This window comes from Gobius niger (genome assembly GCF_951799975.1).
Source record: "Gobius niger genome assembly, chromosome: 13".
Taxonomy (NCBI): Eukaryota; Metazoa; Chordata; class Actinopteri; order Gobiiformes; family Gobiidae; genus Gobius; species Gobius niger.
In genome coordinates this window covers 23,450,151-23,471,196 of record NC_136864.1, presented here as the reverse complement: position 1 = coordinate 23,471,196, position 21,046 = coordinate 23,450,151, and the positions used below count along the sequence as shown (strand labels likewise).

General features: G+C 42.9%; 1 protein-coding gene across 8 annotated transcripts in view; it reads left to right on the top strand.

The window, feature by feature from the left end:
- Positions 1-21,046, top strand: part of adgrl2b.1 (adhesion G protein-coupled receptor L2b, tandem duplicate 1) — a 169,795-nt gene that overhangs the window by 109,008 nt on the left and 39,741 nt on the right. For 7 of the 8 annotated variants that reach the window (XM_079569115.1, XM_079569117.1, XM_079569113.1 and 4 more), the window contains 4 exons: positions 3,767-3,867; positions 5,407-5,592; positions 9,436-9,474; positions 17,691-17,874. In XM_079569115.1, coding sequence (XP_079425241.1) covers positions 3,767-3,867; positions 5,407-5,592; positions 9,436-9,474; positions 17,691-17,874 — 510 coding nt within the window. The remainder of the gene's footprint in view (positions 1-3,766; positions 3,868-5,406; positions 5,593-9,435; positions 9,475-17,690; positions 17,875-21,046) is intronic. The other variant, XM_079569116.1, reaches the window with a different exon arrangement.

Here is a 21,046-nt window from a genome sequence, read left to right as displayed (position 1 = left end):
AACCCTCTTATCCCCCGCCTGAACCGAGCGCATTTTCTCTAGTTTGGCTTTACCCAAATCTAAAAGCTTCTTGACTGGAGAGCAACAGTCACTTTTTTGTCACATTTTTGCCACATTTTTGTCGCTTTTTGGTCATGTTTTTTTGTCAATTTTAGTTGCTTTTTCATTGCGTTTTCCGTCAAGCTTTTGTCACTTTTTCATCCTTGTTTTTGTCGCTATTTTTGAATAGTTGTGTGTATTGTTGACTGCATAGCTGTCAAAAACACATTCAACTTTGGGCTGAAACTCTACACAGCTGTTTGCTCAAAAGTATAGCCCTTTATATCCAATTTACTTTGAATACAGACATTTACCGTCAAAAATTAAATTAAATATGCACACATTTTGTCATTAAAAATGTAGTATTGTGGAATTAAAATGGCCTCAACTTTGACTTGCTTATTAGCTTGCAAAAATACAAATTGATAGAGATGAAATGGGCATAAATATTTAATGTGCTGCTACATGACTATGCAGAACTGCAGCCCAGATGTGCCATACCACCTCGTGGAAAAGACCCGGTCTATACAGGCTATAGGCCAGTGCAACACCTCATTTGAGGCTACAAAACTTAGGCTGGGAATACCCATGCTGCTGTGTGCGCTCGAATCATTTCGAACTGCACAACAGCCTGGGGACCAATCACAGAACGTAGGAGGGACGGCCAGACGGAAGCTTGGAGTTTGTTTAAGGACTTATATATATATTTTTTAAAGTTTATTTACGGATCCAACATGACAGCAGCGACTCCATCTTTTGATCAAGCTTTAGACCGTGTTCTAAATAGTTTAGCTCTAAAATGTACAGCGTGTACGTCATACGTCATGGGATACGATGATACAATTGGCTATGACGCGTACGATAGACATTCATAGCGCCCAATAAACGGCAGTGGATGATCGTAAACCACACCCCTCCTACGAGAAAATGAATTAGTGGTCCCCAGACTAAATATCACTTGTGATATTTTGTCTGCCGATAGCCTGGCTATACAAAACTCATATAAATAAACAATGAACAAGTGACAATAACATAATGAAAAAGCGACAAAAACATAACTAAGAAGTGACAAAAATGTGATGAAGAAAACAACAAAAACGACAACAACAAAAAAACACTATGACAACAAGACAATGCAGAACTAAGTAGCTCGTGCCCCTAGAGGCCATAAGCGCCACTGCAGGTGTCGAAGCATGTTGCATTTTTTTACTCAGTAATTGTCCATGAGAGTAAATACTACCCTGACAGAAAAGACAAAGGGAGAGAGGGATATTGTACATTGTGCCACAACTTAATTACACAATGGAGATAATTCTGTTCACTCAAACTTGCCTGTAAACACTGCTAAAGTGGCGCTAACCCACAGTTAGCTTTGCCTGTTAGCCTGTTAGCTTCTTATTCTTGATTCCATTAGTGTGTATCGGTGTGTAACACTTGTGTTTACCTCCAGAGGGACTACGAAAAGTTTGTGTTTTACGTTAAAACATAGGAAGGATAGTCTTTACCCTACAGTGGACGACAGGAAGTTAGCCAAAAACATTCCGTGCACAGAGCCTATTAAAACTTAAAAACGAAGGCCCAGAAAACTAGAAAAGTAATTTGTCAAATGTATAATGTAACATTAGCCAGACTAAAGCCAAAGCAGCGCGGGGCCTCTGCGGTGAGACCTGCCCTGGAGGAATATACACGGCACATGACTTCACTGTTTGTGTTGCAGTTTGAGGTAAATACCATAAACACTTAATCACCTCCGAACTGTGCAGAGGACGTACACCTCTTTAGCCTGCACAAAGAATTGTTTATATTTCGCATCAGAGTGCAGCCCGAAAGCCATTTTTCCCCCTGTAACCGGAGTAATCCGAGTGCAGAATGCCCATTTCCTGTTTCGCTAAGCACATGCATCACCATGAAGATGATGGATAATATTTGGAAAAGTATGAAAACAAGCTCGACAAAAAGACCAGTGTTTTTGAATTCTCTAATTACATCCAGAAAGCACGCAGGAGCACGGTTGTTATATATGTGTTGTATTAGTTTTTTTGTTTTAATGTAGGAAGTGTAGGAAGCCAGGCATCAGAAGCAGGCTTAAAAGGAACACAGTCGTCCTAATAGAGGCCGGGGTTGCAGTGAACGAGATCCTCACAGGAGTTAGCCCTGGTGCCCCGTCACTGGAACTGACAAGAGCTGTCAAAATAAAAGCAGGGCTATTGTACGATGAAAGTGAGGACGAGACAATGTTGTGACTGAGGAGGTGGAAACGAGAGGCTTTGCATTACGCATGCAGTCGAGGAAGAACACTTTATTAAGAGCCATTTGTATTTGGTAAAGCAAGGAGAATGTGCTTTAAACCTCTTAGCCTTAAAGGTTGTTAAAAATGTTAAAATTATGTATTTTCCTCCCCCTACATCAGGGGTAGGCAACGTCAGGCCCGGGGGCCAAAACCGGCCCTCCATCATCAAACTCTGGCCCTCGAGATGATTTTGAGAAATATTATGAGCCAAATCAGATGTCTGTTAAAGTACTCTAGAAATGTTAAAAATACTGTCAATTCCTTAAAATGTCTTAGCAGAACACCCTTTAGGCCATACTCCTAAAAGAATACTCTAAGAATACCAAGAAATGACTTAAATCTACTTGAATTAAGAGATAAAACCTAAAGATTGAGTAGATTTGGTCTGGCCTTAAAGCAGATATAAACTATTCTTGCCAATGGAACAAGCACAATGTGTTTCTTAATTCAGATTATTTTGTATCATTTCCACACAAAAAAAAAAATAACAGTAAAAGTTAATTTGGGGGATTTCTATTTGTTCCATTGGCATTGGTGTTTTTATCTGATCTTAGATTAGTTCAACAGACTCAAACTTTATTCAAGTGAATTTTAATAATTTATCTAATTTAAGATGGACATTTTTCCAGTACGTATGATGTATGATGTACAACACTGGCATATGTAGAAAGTGATGCTTTACTAATTGCTTTAATTGGAGGGTCCGGCCCTTGGTCTTTTGACGATGAGGAAACCCAGCCCTCCACCGAGCAAACTTGCCTACCCCTTCCCTACGTGTTCCAGCCATGTCCTAATGTGTAGAATGAGCTCAGACCTGTCCACCACAACTGCCTCTAAAATCCTGCACTGTCACTCAAAAAGGTGTTAATTCGGGTTTAAAGTGCCGTCATGCACAAGCTAAATATAGAAGATGCAGTTACACGTATGACCTGAGATGGCAGTAGTGCGTATAAAATGGCAAACTTGCATCTAGCCCCTTTAATGTCCAAAAAGTGATGACAGCATGAGAGAAAATGCACTGGGTTAAGGAGGGGGTTAAGACGTCAACTATTAACTTTCATTTTACTTCACAGCATATGAGTGAAAACCCTTTTATATTGTACTAGTATTTTACATCATTGGGAAGGATCAGACTAGTCCTAGACACGATTAAAATATAAAAGTACAAGCGAAAATGATATTTACCGGTGTGATATGCATCCGTGTCGTCCAGAGTCCGTGTTTCATAGTCACTTTCTGTAAAGCGGACCATGCTGGACATTGCTGGCAGCTTTTCAAGTGTCTGGATGTGGCGGCTGTCTCGGTCCAGTGACTCGCCTGCATCAGGGAGAGCGGGTCTGCACAGAGGAGCAGCGGGGGAAAAAGGCTATCAAGCCCACAGTTTGGCCCATGTCCGACTTATTGTGTGCTGTGTCTTTCTCCCTACCCCCCCCTTAGGCATCGCTTCCTACCTGTGCACCGTGTCCGGGGCGTGGTGCTCCCGGGGGCCGGACCTCAGCAACTGCACCTCCCACTGGGTCACTCAGGTGGCACAGAAGGTAAGGCCATGGTCGGAGCGATTATTCTGATTTACAAAGTACATAGTATGAGGCTAAAGTCAGCGTGTCCCGGGCAAGGACGAGTGTTTGTGCTGTCCCGAAGCACTGTCAGGGGGGTGATTCATAAAGCTGAAAACTGCAGTGGTTAGTCGAGTCAATGGGTGCGAAAATCTTCAGAGCTGCAGTACTTCACCAGCTCGCCCACACTTCACAATACACGTTGTTTCATAGAGCAGCTTGTAACCAAAGTCATATCTTTACAGCGTACTCTGAATCAATAAAATAGAAATGATTATTAAAAGCTTTCAATACTATCCTACACGTTCCACACAACATGCTTTCATTATGGTCATTTCTGAGCTAATCCAATAAGAGGGCTGAATGTCGATAATGAGACGTGATGGCGGCTCCATATTGACTGACTGCACGGATCTGAACGGCGGCGCGGAGTGTGCCGAGTTTTAGTCGGAGCCGATGGCGATCAAAGGGCCTGAAGACGCTGTTATTTCAGTGACTCCGGCGCCTTTAAAGTTCCGCAGCGGTGCAGCTGGAAGTCTGTCAGATGTGCACATTGCACACTCTGAGGCATGAACAAAGCGCCGCACCAAACGCGCGATCAAAGAGGGAGTACCACTCGTCACGACTGCAGAGGCGGCTTCAGAATGCAACAAGTTCTAGTCCTGAACCAAATATGTATATTGACAATAAATACAGACGGCAACTCTGGAATCAGCCTTATATGGTCACGTTTGAAGCAGCTGAAAAACCAAAACTACTTTAAGAAATGCTGAGTTATGAATCTATTTTTCTCCCCGATAAAGAAACAAAGACATGGAGAGGAGCAAAAGATTCAACAGCCCATAAACACATAAATAACAGAGAATGCTAGCATGATGCTTCATTTTAGCATCATGCTACATGCTAATGCTAGCTATGACTGTTGTTTTTTTTGCTTCTACTGAACAATCTGCTGGGAAAAACATCCATATGAACCCGATTCAGACTTGACTTTATTTGTGTGTGATCAATAAGTTTATATTCCGCAAGAAAACGGCTAAAAAAGAGTGAAAAATCCTTGTATGACGCGATGCCGACTGTATCTATGGTAGACATGGTTGATTTCTGCTTCCGGTAAATGTAATTTTGTTGTAACCTTGACGATGATGCTTATTCTGACTCTAGTTTTCCATGCTATTTCTTGTCAGATATCTTCTTGTATCCTTAAAAGCTTGTTCTCATGCGCCACAAACCATTAGATATAACAAGTGCTCATTAATATGAATGGGATGAAATGCTATAGAGTTGAAAGTATATCATACATGTTTAAGCTATCTCCCAGAATGCCACTCAGAAACGCAATCCATTACATGAGTGTAGATTAGAACTAGACACAAAGGACACGTCACTTTTCGCTTCAATCACATGTCTCCCGTTGAGCCCCGTCGGCAGTGGATTGCAAACCTTGGGCGCCCTATTACTTAAGCCTGACTGGGTCTCTTCTTAGCAACCCTCCCGCTGACTCCCTGTGTCTATTTTTAGATACGGACGGGCGAGAACGCCGCTAATTTGGCCAATGAGCTGGCGCGGCACACCCAGGGGCCCGTGTTCGCGGGGGACGTGAGCTCCTCTGTGCGGCTGATGGAGCAGCTCGTGGACATTCTGGACGCCCAGCTCCAGGAGCTCCGGCCCAGCGAGAAAGACTCTGCCGGGCGCAGCTTCAACAAGGTACACCGCTGAGGAGGACCGCTGCTGTTTCAAAGCGAGGAAGGCGAGACAAGTCCGTTGCAGTGGATTGTTAACAAATTGGGGAAGGCAGTTTTAACAGCACCAGCCCTTAGAAAATGTCTACAGAATATCTACAGAAATCAGCAACACTCTGGATAACTAGGAAATGAGGCCCTATGTCAAAAATCCTGAAATATCCTTTTAGCATCTTAGTTTTAGTGTCGGGCTAAAAAAAAGAAGACGGTGGTACCCAATGTGGCCCATATCAAACTGACTTAAAGAGGGAGTTTTATGCTATAGCAGGTATTCAGTCATAATCTCAAATCACTATCGTACTCTAGTCAGAAAACACAATCTAAAACAAACTGAATCTGAAGCAAAATATCCAGTCATTTCCCTTCCTGATTTATTAGCAAGAGAGCTTTTTGAAGCTGCCGCCGCAATGCTAGGAACGGCCCCCCAGGTGAAGATTCAAAGATTTCTCAAAGATGCGCTAGCAGCTTGAAACACAGCCCCAGGTATGGTTTTGATGAGAGAACAGCATCGTAACATTGTAAAAAGCTCTAATAAGTCGATTTTCGCTTTATAATCCTCATTTAACAACGCGCGAAACTCACTTTGGGCAAAGTTTGCCAAATTAATCAATAAAGATCCCTTCACAAAATGCAGAAGATTACGCTGCGGAGGATTATACCTCAAAAAACAAACAAAAAAGAATATGTTTAATCTTTGTGCCTGCTATCCAATGCCGCATTTGTTAAAAAATTGTCACATTTCGAGATTCGAGTGCCTTTTATTCTCACTATATTTTTGTGAAATTCTAGTCGACAACCTAGCTATAAAGTCTTAACGCATTGCCCTGCAGTATTTCCCATTGATTGGCACATGTTATGCTTTCACCTCGCCCCAGTATAGATTATTCCTCGGATTAACCGCGACCAAAACAAAGTCCACGCACCGTCACGGCTCATGTGTCCTCCAAAACCGGTGCACACAATCTCTTTAGTGGACATCGGTCGTCGAAATCCTACCGACACCAAACCCGTGCGGCTGCCAGAGGAAACCGGCCGCTTCGGTAACCTCTCATTATAAACCGTGTCTCCCTTTTTTGCCCCGACTCGCTGTCAGCACGGGCTCGGGACACTCATTAGCAGATTAGCGGGACACAAGAAGCAAGCGGCGCCCGGATGTTGCCGGCTTCCATGGCACATCCGCGGAGCCTCGGGTGCGGCGGCGGCGGCGGCAGCACAGGCAGGTCCGAGGCCCGAGGCGAGACTCCTGTCCCCCCGCCGGTCCCTGGTAATTACCACGCTTTCGGGGGGAAAAAAAATAAAAACTCAAAACGCCCTCCCGCTAATACATGGGATAAGTCTTCATCGCTGACATGTATGGTGAAAAAAAAAAAAAAAAAGGAAAATAGTTGGCCCCCCCAAGACATGCCGCGCTCTCCCAGCTGCCGCCTGCTCCGTGGAGAGATGAGTGACAGTTTGAGAAATTACATTGTTATTCCCGACTTCTTCCTCAGCAGCGTTGGGCTCGGTAAACAAGGTGATTTGCAACCAAAAAACGGCACCAGTTGTTTTGTGCCCTTATGTTCCCGACAGCCACGTTGCTATTATCCATTCGCAGATAAGAGCTAACAGGTTTTTTTTTTTTTTTTTTCCTCTTTTCCTTTTCGCACTGATGGCGCTGCATTGATTTGCATCACAACTACTCATGATTGGCTGCTGACAAAGAACGCTGTCATTCGATAATTGACCAGTGTTTGTGTTGGCTTTAAAAAAAAAAGAAAAAAGAAATCTTACCTGGTTAACAATGTGCTTCAACTCTTTCCTAATCCGGAGTTGTTTTTCTAAAATACTTTGATTGCTTGGCCTCAAAAAAAAAGGAAAAGAAAAAGAAATGTACACCGCTGATTGCAGGAAGTAATCAGTCTTGCCACACAAGAGAACACAGTGCATATATTGGGCTTAAGATGTTATGAAAACTGTGTTCCATTCTGGGCTCGCACGGGGCGAAAGTAGCTAAGTAGGGGAGGCACGATTAAGGCGAGACACGGCAGGTGAAAACATCCATTTTTTACAGGTGTTAATGTTAAGATTTGTTTTTTAGCTAGTTAAAGGGATATTTCAGGATTTTTGACATAGGGGCTCATTTCCTAGTTATCCAGAGTGTTGCTGATTTCTTCTATTTCTATTTTTTTTTTGTAATTCATGCAGTTCTTATATTTGAAGAGTTGCGTGGCGCTAGGCTAGTGCATGTCTATGGTATCAGCTAGCCTGCATTAAAAACAGTCTGACCCGCTCCACAGAGCACCTGAGGCAAATCACTTATAAAGCCAGAATAACCATATAAATGTGTGTGTAGATTGAATAATTTTAACCATTTTGCATTTAAAATAACAGCTTCGTGGTTGTATAAGCTACGCAGCGGCGGAGTGATCTGCTTGAAAATAGTCCCTCAAGATGCGATCATTCATATTCCAAAAATTATTCTATCAACACAGACATTTATATTGGTTAGTCTGACATTATAAGTGACTTGCCTCATGTGCACTGTGGAGTGTGTCAGACTGTTTTTAATGCAGGCTAGCTGATACCATAGAAATGCACTAGCCTAGCGCCACGAAACTCTTCAAACATAAGAACTGCATGAATTACAAAAAATATATATCTCCAGGAAATGAGGCCCTATGCCAAAAATCCTGAAATATCCCTTTAGCATCTTAGTTTTAAGTGTCAGGCTAAAAAAAAAAAAGACCAAACTCACCCTTTATGATGATCAGTACACCAATATTGACACTTTTGAGCACGAAAGGCGACCGAGATGACGCTGCAATCCAAATATGATCATTCCCTTTCCTTCCAAACAAACTCCCCTCATCCAAATAAAACCCTCAATTCAAACCTGGCTTAAACCATTGTTTAGATTTTGCAGTTTCAATAGAGTTCTAAAAACTAGCTTTAAGAAACAAACCCAGCGACAAACCCCCCCAAAGAACACATTCCTTTTTAACTTAGAATCAAAATGATATGAATCCGATGAAGAGTAAATCCTGAGCTGCTGCAACTGTGTGGGATTCAAACCCAGTATCCGATATCCAAACTACTCCCCATAGTAGGCCACCATGTCATGCAAAAAAAAAAAAAATCAGTTGGGAACAAGCAAAAGATGTCTAAATATTGCATTTTATCTTCTCGACAAACGTCCCTAATGCGTTCCTCGCCCCTTTAAAAGCCTCCCATTAATTACCCTATTCACCGAAAGGCATTGAAAGTGCTGCATCTTGACTTGTTTCGAATTCCTCTCCCGCATTTGCATGATATTAATGCCTCCGCGCTCCCTCAAAGCACATTTTTACCTAATACTCCGCGTGCGCCAATGCTTCACAGTCCGATTTGCTCTGCTCGGACTCAATTAGAGCGGAATAGCTTTATGTAGCCAAAAAAAAAAAAAAGAACAAAACAAAGGGGAAACTTGATCATCGTCTCATACCATGAAACACAAATGACCGCATTGTTTATCTTCCCTGTGTGTTTTAAAGCATCGCTAACGGGCGGCTCAGCACGTTTTGGTTTTTTTCTTTCTTCCACACCCCGAACATTATCTGATCCATATACATCTTTAGCATTCACATCTCGTCCCGCCTCAAACCATTTAGGCCTGTCGCATCACTCCTAGGTAGTTCATTAATCCTCCTCTCTTTCGGTAAGTGCCGCTGATTCAGTAATCACTTGTTTATCAACTCTTCCCTCTTTTTGTAATCTCTATATTTTTCTTCCTGCCATCTCTTTCTGCAATTTGTCCCTTGTGCTCGGGCCCTCTCTTTGCGTGGGACAAAAGCTTCAAAAACGGGAGAAGACGTGCAGGGCGTACATGAAGGTATATGACGGCTCTCCTGACCGGCAGCATGCAGCCCCCCCCCCCGTCTGTCTACCCTTGCTCCCCCCCCACAGATTGTCTTGTTAAAACCCGGGGCACCGTTTTCCACCAAAAGGTCACGGCGTGAATCCGTCCAGTGCGGTACGACTCCTCAGGTGATGTGTGCAGGCGAGCCAAAAGTGACGCGCAAAAGTCGTGTTTCCATAAGAGGAGCCGGGCTTTTTTTTTTTTTTTAATGTTGACGGTATGTTAATTAGCAAAGACTAAAGTAAACCGGCAAAGTTGATAGCTTTGAATGTGTATTTAAAGTTTTGGGACGGATCTGAAGAGATGCTGCAGAGTTATGTTGATGAGGTAAACATGTGAACACTTTCAAAGACGAGCCAACGAACCAAAATCTAGTGTTAATTTCGTCGACTAAAATATTTAGTCTTAATTTTAGTCAAAGTGATATTTTTGACGACTAAAATTGGACTAAAACTAAATTAAAAGTTTCTCATGAGACTAAAACTGTGACTAAAACGTCCAGATATTTTAGTCGACTAAAATAAGACTAAATAAAAATGAAAAGGAGAGACTGAAATCATCCAAACTTCTATTGACCGTCTGAAAGAGCCTCAGATAATTTAAATTCAATGCCAAATGAACAGGTTTGTGCTTTATTCATGTGGAAGCAGCTCCATGAAGTCGAGGACCTGGATTAAATATGATTATAATGAATATTAAAAATGCAAAGTCGACTAAATTAGTCTTAAATTTAGTCGACTAAATTGACATGCAATTTTAGTCCACTAAAACTAGACTAAAATTGAAAATATCATTTTAGACTAAAACTCGACTAAAATTAACACTGCCAAAATCCAAGTCAACTTCGGACTTAAAGTGATAGTCTGGAAGTTTAAATGTTTTACACATTTTATAAAATGTGCAAAATCGACCACCTGGTTTTGCATTTTGATGTAAAGTAAGTAATAATATATGTACGATTGTTTGTAAAGTCCCTCCTTCCCAGATCCTCAGCAACTAATCAGAGTCTAGCGTCCTCCCGTGTCGACCAATGAGACGAGCTTCCCCTGTGAAGCAGCCTGTCAGGTCCAATCAGGAAGGGAGGGGGAGGAGCTTGATCGTTTACTTTTGAAAATTCTGTTCCTGCTCTCCGCATTTCGCAAACTAAGAAGGGCTTTCTGATTATAGAGGGGAGGAAATAGATATTTTTACTTACAATTTTCTCCTCACTTTGCAAGCTTACACACTATCACTTTAATCGTAATCAAATCGAAACTGCAACATGAATTTTTTGCGATTAGCATAGGCTGAAGCGATTTAAACAAACAAAATATCCTTTCTCATACCGCATAGTTCTGTCTTGGATTTTTTTATTTACATTTTAAGAATCTGAATAGTTGCTTATTGAATCCCAGCTCTTTGTAAATAAGTAAAAAAGAAAAAAAAGATCTTTCAATTGGCTGAACGTCATCTTGCTTTTCACCATCAACCCATTTCTTCTAACATCAGCAGTATGCACTAGATAAAAAATAAAAAAACACATCAAAACTTCAAAGCCTTTACAGCATTTCTTCGCACATGCCTCAACTATTTACACGTAAAGCGCAAACAAGGCGTTTTTTGTGTGCGTGTCACAAATCAAAAACGCCCGACGAAATCTTAAGAGCAGAACCAGCTGTTGATACACGGTGTTCGCTTTGTTGCGGTTTATAGTAAAAGTGTTACATCCTTTCATCCTGCCATATGGAAACAAGACGAGAGAGAGAAAAAAACAAAAACAACTCGCTATCTTTTAATTCATATTCCTCCAGCCGATCAGCAGCACTGGGCGTGTTCAGCTCAACCTCGAAAGTGGAAGGATGCCAAATCGGCGGAGTGATACTTGTTTTGGCTCGGCGACAAACCAAACAACCATAAATAGCGCCGACGTGAGCTTTTAAAAGCGTTTGGTGGAAAACGGGAGCCCGCGTGCCCCCCCCCCGGCGTACGCGATCCGGCAGCCTGTCTTTTTTCCCCCCGTGATTATGTCCATCCCCGAAAAAAAAGCTAATGTCAACATCCCAGCGCTTTTTGTCCTATACACCCCTTCCCTTCTCTCCGTTTCTCCTGTGTGCGATCACGTCTTCTCCATGTCTGTCCCCCCCCCCCCCCCTCCCTATACCCCCTGTTTCTCGTGTCGGCTCCTTCCACGTTGTGTGAATAATTGCCTTCCCACGGTCGTAATTGCACCTCCCTGCCAGCCAGAAGTGTGATCAAAGTGACGGCGTGCTCAATTTTCACTTGCTTACATTGTACAATTCCTAGTCTCCCTCGTCCCGTAACTCATCACCCAAAAAATGAGGAAATAAAATGACTTGCACGTAACACACAAACAAAAGTCTCCTCACCCGAGTTGTGCGATATCTCGGGATTAATATCTCCACGCGCTGTTAACGTGTTTGTATTCCATTCAGATTCAGAGTCTGTCCTCTAGACATTTTGTTTTTCTTCTTTTGTGACGGAGGTTTGTTGCTCAAAGACGCAGCCTGATGTAAGCCTTCAAGGTGCCCTTAATCGCAAAAAAAAAACTGGCTTTCACTGATTCTCTCGGCTGTCTTTTCATGGTGAAAAGCGGTACGTGTGCTACACAATAGTGCTTCCGTGCTAATTGCTAATTACGGTTGCTCTGTGGGGTACAGTTTTGTTACCTGTTGTCATGGCAATAAGGTTGTTATTTTGGAAGCCTGCCATGTTGGGACGGCGATAAGGCGGGTGTGTTGCAATGCCTCCAAATACGAGTCCTTGTTGTTAGCATGAGTTAGCGTTACCACTAAACATGTCTGCTCGCCAGCTTTCCTAATGCAAATATTGATACGGTTGGTGTCTGGCGACCTGCGACCTCTGGCCTGATCGATCAATAGCCTTGACGACTCTTGGGGGTTTAGAGCTAAATTGATGCCACATTTAGAGGGATGCGGAGGGTTTGTTATTAGCATCTTGGTAAGTGTATGTCAATAATCAACTCAGGTGTGACATGACATGCTTTAGTATGAGGTCGACCAGTGTATCAGGTTATTTTACAATAATGACCTTTTTTTTATGCAGTCAGATTTTGTCCACAAAAGCCCTCATTATATATATTTGATGTTGCAGACGCTCATAATTTAAAGCAGTACTAAGTAACGTGTTTACCTTAATAAATCCTTTTCGTAGTCCCTGTGGTGGTAATACAAGTGTTAATGGGATGATTGGAGGGTCTTTCATCTCCCCCTGGTGTCTCTGACCAGAAAACCATGTTTGCAACTTGACTGCCCCCGGTGCGGAGAAAGCAATACACACTAATGGAATCACGAAGAAGAAGCTAACAGGCTAACGGGCAAAGCTAACTGCGGGCTAACGTCACTTTAAACAGTATTTACAGCCAAGTTTGAGTGAAAAAAATATTTCCATTGTATAATTGGATGCACAGCAACCCCCTCTCCCTTCGCCTTTCCTGTCAGCGTAGTATTTACTCTCCAAGACAATTAATAAGTTCAAAAATTGTAACTTGCTACCACACCTGCAGTTGCGCTTATGGCCTCTAGGGGGAAGAGTTACTTAGTACTGCTTTAAGAACCATATTGTTAGAGAACTAACAATGGTGTTCGAGACGATTGATGAAGAATAGGCAGCAGTCTGGATGTCTTATGCAGGAGAAGTTTATTCTCCATCGGTGCGGGACCCGGAGACATGAACTCAAGACTTTGCATTCAAGTCTGCCTATGCTTCCAGAGAAGAGGGATAAATACCCTCTCAGAGCGTCATACTGATACGCAAGCGAAACATTCAGCAGCTGAGAGTGGGCACCTGAGCACCACATAAATAAATAGATAAATAGCTAATTAATGTTATCGTTATCCTCTAACACATAAGAGATGGAGACTTATGTTTTTGTTTTTGTTTTTTGGGAATCTGCAGTATTGGCAGTATTGGCCTTTTGTCCACACAGTGTTTACCCCGCAGCCAGCAGACTTCTCTGGTCTTTTATTTATTTATTTATCTTACACAGTTTGATTCGAGTAGAGCCAAACAGGCGCTAGTGAAAAGCTTTTTATTTGACGCGGCTTTAGTTCTGTCCCTAAAACAACTAATCGACCTGTCCTCCTAATTCCTTCCAACACTTGCCAACCTTTTGTTCATTTGCATTTGCCGAGTAGGCCACCAGCCAAGCTTTTACCCGCTGAACCAGTCCCTTCTCCTCCCGAGGCCCCTTCGGTAACACCCCTGTGATTTGTAAGAAGAAACAAAAGGTGACCTCTACCCAGACGACGGCGGCGGTTAACGCAGATCCTCCTCTCCTGGCCTTACGGTGTTGGTTCTGCGCTCTACAAATTAGACAGAGCAGACCTCCTTGGCCCTTTTTTTTCCATTTTTTTTTGCTAGATTTCATGGGTCCTTTGAGGGTGACTCACTAGGAGGCATAGACCATTTACTGTCTGTCTGCGCGTAATGGTTGCCGACCCTGGAATCGCTGTCTCACCCTTTCTCTTTTTCCTCTCTCCCCCCTTTTCCATCCCCTCGGTGCTCTTGTATTAACTCCGATCATAGTTGCAGCTCGCGAGGCTTGGGTTGCCGGCAAGGTCAGGGCAATAGAGATTGATTTATGTGCATGCCGGCCATGATATAGCATAAAGACGCGCCGGGGGCCTTATGTCTAGCGCTTCTCATCGCCACGGTTAACTACTATGGAGTTCTTTGTGGTTAAAAGGCAGGTAATCCGATCCACCGGGTAGTCACCGCACGTTCAACAACATTATACGCTCAAAGAAAGCGGTCTCCAAAGCACTCAAACATCCCGACTAACCAGGTTGATCAATCCGTGGTATTTATTTATGACAAGGCGCCTGTTACGCGAAGACATTACCAAGGGTCGTTGGACTCCGAAGTCGAGTTGTAATTACCCAATAAAGGGGTCTCGTCGGTTTTGTACCCGCAGGCTGGGGTTGGATGTCGGATGTTGGCTTGTTGTACGGTAAGGCTAGTGGTGTCTGTGGTCAATTGCTGTTTTGGATAATCACCGCTCTGGCTAATTGGTACAGTGAGCGAGGACTTGTTGTGGTTAATTACCGTTATTGTGGCTGGGCCTTGCTGCGGTTAATAGCACCTCTGGTTAAATTGTCACGGATCGCGCCAGCCCCTGCGTTACTCCAGCCGTGAAGAGCAACACGAGAAGGAGCGCAGGTAAGGGTCTTGTGGCCTGATGGCGCTGTTTTTGTTTGTTTTTGTTTGTTTTTGTTTTTTGCGCCGCCCACCGACCCAACATGGATTTTAATGATCCGTTGTCATGAGCTGGTCCGGTCTAGCTCCAGGTGCGGGACCTTGGAGGGCCGTAAAAAAGCTATTCTCGACACACACGAAAAGTCTCAATTACTCTCGGCCCCGCTTTACTACATAGTACGCGGCGTGCCCTCACTGCGCCACAGAAACAACATGTCAAAGGGCCAGTGCAGTGACCTCTGAGCTGTTTTCTCCAGGCGAACTGCAGAATAAACTTTAGGGTCCTATAAAGCACGAGCACATTTCGACCTCGGTCCAGTTTTAGTCTCATTTGAATTTTGACCTCGAAATATTGCAGGTTATTTGACATTTACGTTATGATTTCCATGTGTGGAAAATAAATTCAGTTGTGATTGTTGGTGTTCCTTTGAATTTTAATAGCGTTTTTGTCATCTAGGGAGACTGTTTGGACTAGTTGTAGACTATAGGCCATTTTATACTCACTACTGCCACCTCAGGTCATACGTGTAACTGCACCTTCTATATTAAGCTCGTGCATGACGGCACTTCGGACCTGAAGTAACAACTTTTCGAGCGACAGTGCAGGATTTTAGAGACAGTTGTGGTGAACAGGTCTGGGCTCATTAGACCTTAGGGGGAGGAATATACTTAAAGTACTTAATTTCAACATTTTTAAACTCAGTATAGTCCCTTTAAGAGGGGGGGTGCACAGCTGACCACTCTCTCTGTGGTGCTGATACATCTTATGAAGCAGCTGCTTTGTTTCCCCTACAGGCTCGTCATATAATTAGAATATCATGGAAAAACTTAAAATGTGAAGCTAATATATGATATAGACTCATTACGTGCAAAGTGACATATGTCAAGCCTTTGTTTGTTCTGAGATTTTTCATTTCGGGTTCTTACAAGCTGAGCCATAATAGTAAAAATGATAACAAATGAGGGCTACATATCTCACTTTGCATGTAATGAGTCTATCATATATTAGTTTCAGTTGAAGTTGAATTAGTTTTACTGGTTAAGGTGAGAAGCAAATGCACTTTTTCATGATATTCTAATTATGTCATATAATAGCACCTGTATTCACCTTATTCAGCCCCGCCCACTTTAAAGGCATAGGCACTTCCTGTAAGTGTTGGCTCGTCCTGTAAGCAGAGATTTCCAATGTTGTGAGAGCGAATTAAATAAAATGTGAATAAATGGAAAACCAACGGAAAAAAAAAAGCTGAGAGGAAGTAAGTTTGCGTCGCCTCAGGCTCATCACAGAGCCTGGAAGACGACATGGGAAAAAAGTTTACTTTCTGTTGTTGCTCTGCAATGATACTCTGGCTGTAAGGAACTGTAAAAGACCAAAGCAGATCAATATATTTACAGAGTTCGGTTGCTAATGTTACATGTTGTTGATGTCCGAAACAGAAATCAAATGCTAGCTCAAGTCCCACCTGCAGTTCATGGCCCATAGTGAGTTCCTGAATAAGGTCCATATACTGCTCCGCTACGACTGCTTGATTCTCCATTTTGATCACCGTGCACGACTTTACACCTGATTATCCATGATTACAACTAATTTAGACCTGATGGAAACATGCACTTTGGTTCAGAGCTGTTTTTACTGTGTTAAAGAGACCTTGAAAGCCAGTTTTTAACATGACCTTTTTTTTTTTTAAATCACATCTTCAAAACTGACCTACTTTATTTATTTTTTTGATTTACTGCCATATATATTCTTTCCCAGTCAAGAACCAGATGCACAAGTGTTCCTGATAAAGATCGCTCCGGCCTGGCCCTGTTTGACATGTGTGCTCTGGAGCCCTGAGAACCACGTCCAAAGTGTCCCTAACACGATTAGACAAAGTTTACAGTATTTGGCCGTGACCGCGCCGCGCAGAAGCCGCGAACTCCCGGCAGCCGAGGTCAAAGGGAGACTCTTGTTAGAGCAAACATACCATACCGGTGCGGGTTTTAGTCGGAATGTTTTGCTTACTTACCTCTTATCAGAAACCAGGAAATGAAAGGATTTGCCATAGAAAACATGGCCCCCGAAATTCCCTCTTCTTCCACTGCCACTCCTGACACGGATTTCATCATAATGCCACCTTCCTGTTTGAAGAGAATAGCGCTCCGGGCGGACGGAGCATAGATCCTGTTATGGAAATAAGTCCGCGCGGCTTATGGAGGTAATTGTTGGATATGGAAAATGGCTGCTTTCGAGCTCATATTCGAGGGGGCTCGCATCGCCTGCTTTGTTTTGGCAGAAAGAGCCAATTGCTTCTGAGTTCCCGCCCTCGAGCAAAGTTTGCATTCAGAGTTCGGAGCAATTTTATTATAAACGCCATATGAAAAATACATTATGCATTTTGATTATTATTTTACTTACCATCGACCGCGGCCTTGATATTTGTTGTCTGTCGGCTATGCATGCCAAAGCTGTGGGTTGAGAAAGTTTTCAGACCTCTTTTGAGTCTTCGCATTCTATTTATGTAGCAATCTGACGCGATAGCCACACACATTTCCTTTCGTCCGGCTTCGATCCTCAAGTCGTCATCTGCGCTTGTGTTTTGATCGTTGAGGCTTCGTCGGCAACTGCTGATCTCTTGGCAGCAGGCAGGCGAAATAAACTGCTCCCCAAACGGAACCTTATACCGTGCAGCCTGTTGCTAAGAGTTTGTTGCTGACGAAGCCTCTTGATGTGAACACTATAACAAGCCAGTTCAAGTGACTCTTTGAGAAGCTGGTCCATTTGTTACCTGCGCAAAATCACGCTAGAGTGTGCAATTTTCATTATTAGGCTTCAACAAAATTAACAAAAATAAACAGGAGGAGTGCGAACACTTCCTGAACCCACTGTGTACTCAACCATTTGCCTCCCATTCCTTCCCTCTCCGTTATCCGTCTGTCTTTTTTTGTTGTCGAACCGAACGCTTGACATTTGAAACTTGTTTCCATGGATACAGGCCATCGTGGACACCGTGGACAACCTCCTCCGGGCCGAGGCGCTGAAGTCGTGGAGGGACATGAACGCCACGGAGCAGACGCACGCCGCCACCTTGCTCCTGGACACGCTGGAGGAAGGGGCGTTCGTCCTGGCGGAGAACCTCATCGAGCCCGCCATCGTCAAAGTCCCCGCGGAGAATATCAGTAAGTCAGAGGCAGTGATCTTTTGTTTTTTTCTTCATCTCAAGAGTTCATTACGGTGGCAGTTGACAGCCGTTAAAGAGTACAGGCAGGTTCGAAATCGGAAAAGAAACACTTTACACAACTCTGATGTAAAGCTTTTTTTTTTCTCTTCCCCCAGCTGCTGCTTCTTCTCGAGTCTGTAATGCTAAGCCCCTCCCTCTCCTCACGTTCCGCTCCCGCTCAGCCTGCAGGGGCCTTTTTAGCTTTCGACAAACTGCTAATTAGGAGCAGCAATCATTTTCACTCTCTTTGTCGATCGCCAAAGGTGCGGTGAGGTGGTGGGTGCACTGTGATACAGTACGTGTTTTTCACAGCTTTGGCAATATCGGCTCTGGTGCGTTAATCAGCCCGCGAAAAGACGTCGTTCATCTCAAGTTCAGTGTGTGTTTTTTTTTGAAGGAGCTGACAGGTGTAATGGTGCCGGTTCTTAACCTAAAAGTGTACACGATAGGCTAATGGAGAGTGGTTAGTAAGTTACGTCAGGAAGGTCTCTTGGTTTTTGGTTAACCTGAAGTTGACCAGTTCTGTTGTGGTGGTAAAAGTCATGGTAAAAGTGTAAAAGCTGTCCAGGAAGAACCACAAATTAAATGCTTGTTTGACACTGCGGGCTCTATGTTTTGTGTATGTTCACCATAACTGCCTCTAAAATCCTGCACTGTCACTCAAAAACGTGTCACTTCGGGTCCGAATTGCCGTCATGCACAAGCTAAATATAGAAGGTGCAGTTACACGTATGACCTGAGATGGCAGTAGTGAGTATAAAATGTCAAACTTGCATCCAGCCCCTTTAAAGTCACTAAATGTGGTGGATAGTAGCAGGATAAAAAGTACAGATTTTGAATACTTTTGCTTTATGACTAAATTATATGATGAAGACGTTTAACCCGTTACCTCACTACTCCTCTGTGCTTCGTACTCCATTATATTTTTGAATTGGATTATGTAAAAGTATTTTGAATGCTTTAAAGTGATCGTTTGTAAGATTGTAAAATGAGGAGAGCAAATATAAAAGAAAGACAATCACGCTCCCTCCACCTCCCCTCTTTGATTGGAACCTGAAAGCTCCTCCCCGTTCTCCGTGTGCACGATTGACGGGCTGGTCCACAGAAAAGCTCGTCTCATTGGTCGAAGTTTTGGCACCTGATTAGTCACTGAGATCGGCAAAATGAGTGACTTTCGAAAATATATAATTAGTTGAGGTTACTTGCAATATGTGAGGTCAAATTATACTCTATTGAACTTTAAATGCTTTTATTTTTACCACACATTGACCTGAATTCATGCGGGAAATACGTGTTCCTGCATCTCTTACTTGCGTTAGAAAAGTACTTCCTCCACCACTGGGCGTTACTCTCTTTTGTATTATAATTTGAGCCTATAGGGTACATCTATGGACCACTCTCCCTGTGTGTTTAATTTGACTCCATCCATTTAGGTTCCATCAGCTCAATAGCCTAAGCCTGTCTTCGATTTTGTTTCCCTTTTTAGTTTGAGGAAAATAATGGCGCCTTAGTGGTGAAATAAAATGGCTACTGCTAAAATTGACACCAATTTAGCCTCAGCACTCGAACCAATATCAAGCCTCGTAAAACAATGTCTGCCTGGGTTTCAGCCAGGCAGTAACTAGTCTTTCTTAGCCCGGGCTAACTACCACTTAATGGAGAAAAGCCTCGGGGGGAGAGTAGATAGCGGCGTTGGAATGGGAGAACGCCAGTGAATTGCTTTCTTTGTTTTCCGCCCGAGGTCCGCGGGTAGTTCATCTCTCGGCACGTACTCAATGAGGTGACTTTACTACGCCAGGAAAAGATTAAAACTCAATGAGCTATAAGACAAAGGGGGCTGAGATGGAGGAGAGCATAACCATAGTAACAGAGGAGCGAGCGCAATGGAGAGGCTTGTGTGATAGACTTAAATTCTATCACAATGCAAATAAAGTGCCTTTCAGGAGTTATTTGCCGGGTTATTGAGGAGGCACCAAATCTTTTTTTCTTTCTCTTTTTTTCTCCCCCCCCAGACATCAGCAGGCAGGAGATGTAGCCGTTTTTAAAATAATACTCTCCCCGGGGAATGGGTACTTTGTCCACGGGCAGAATAAATGGGGCAGGAGAGATACTCGGCACACATTTTTGAAACAATTTTACTCAGATAGGATGTCTAAAAGGAAATGTATGTAGAAATCTTTCTGGAGCCAGAGACATTACTGTAAGCTGGCTATGTGTCAGTGCCGGGGGATAGAACAATATTCAAATGAGTTATGTTTCGCAGGCTAACCTCAACTTTCTGTTTCGCTATTCTGAAAACAAACAAAAAACTGTTTTCAATTGTACAAAACAGGGATTATGTTAAAACTACATCCATTTTTGTTTCATGTGAATGACATTTACCAAAACATAGACCGAAAAGACGTGGACAATTTCACACAAATCTTACCATATTGTTCTTATCTGTTTCAAAACCGCCTCAATCTTGCGTATATGAAAGACAGGGTTTGCTCTTGGTGATCTAAAGCAGCACCACAACTTTACCTGAACATGTGTTGCTTTAAGCTGCGTACGGGAACACGAGCACAAGGTTCATTATACAATATATGAACATGCTATTCCTTATTTGAAAGCTAAGAGCCTCCAGACTTCAGTCACTGAGAGATACCTACTGCACGCATCACTGATCAGAACATGTGGGATTTTGGAAGTAGCAGAGAGAGTCTCCTTATGGTCATTTCCGAACTGGTTTTAGCCATAGGATTTAGCAAACACTTTTTTTTGTGATGAGTAAGTCAACATTGTTATAGTTCCCAGTTAAACCAATATTTGACTTGAACATGTTAAGGTTATGTTTACAAAATGTATATATTTAGCCGTTTCACGTCCTGATTTTCGCTGTAAACCCTTCTCACCTGCTTCACTTGCTCTCCTTTGCTGTGCAGGGGCTTCTATAAAGAGCAAAAAATGGGGGGTACGTTATTATACTTTGCGATTAAGGATTAAGCTTAGCACGAGGTCGAGAGTTTGTTTGATGAGAGGACAACATTGTAGCATGGTAATAAGGAGAGGATTTTGCGTAATAAGATGAGTCACCTTTGGTTAAAGTAACTTGTTTACCTTAATAAATATTTTTCGTAATCCTATTGGGG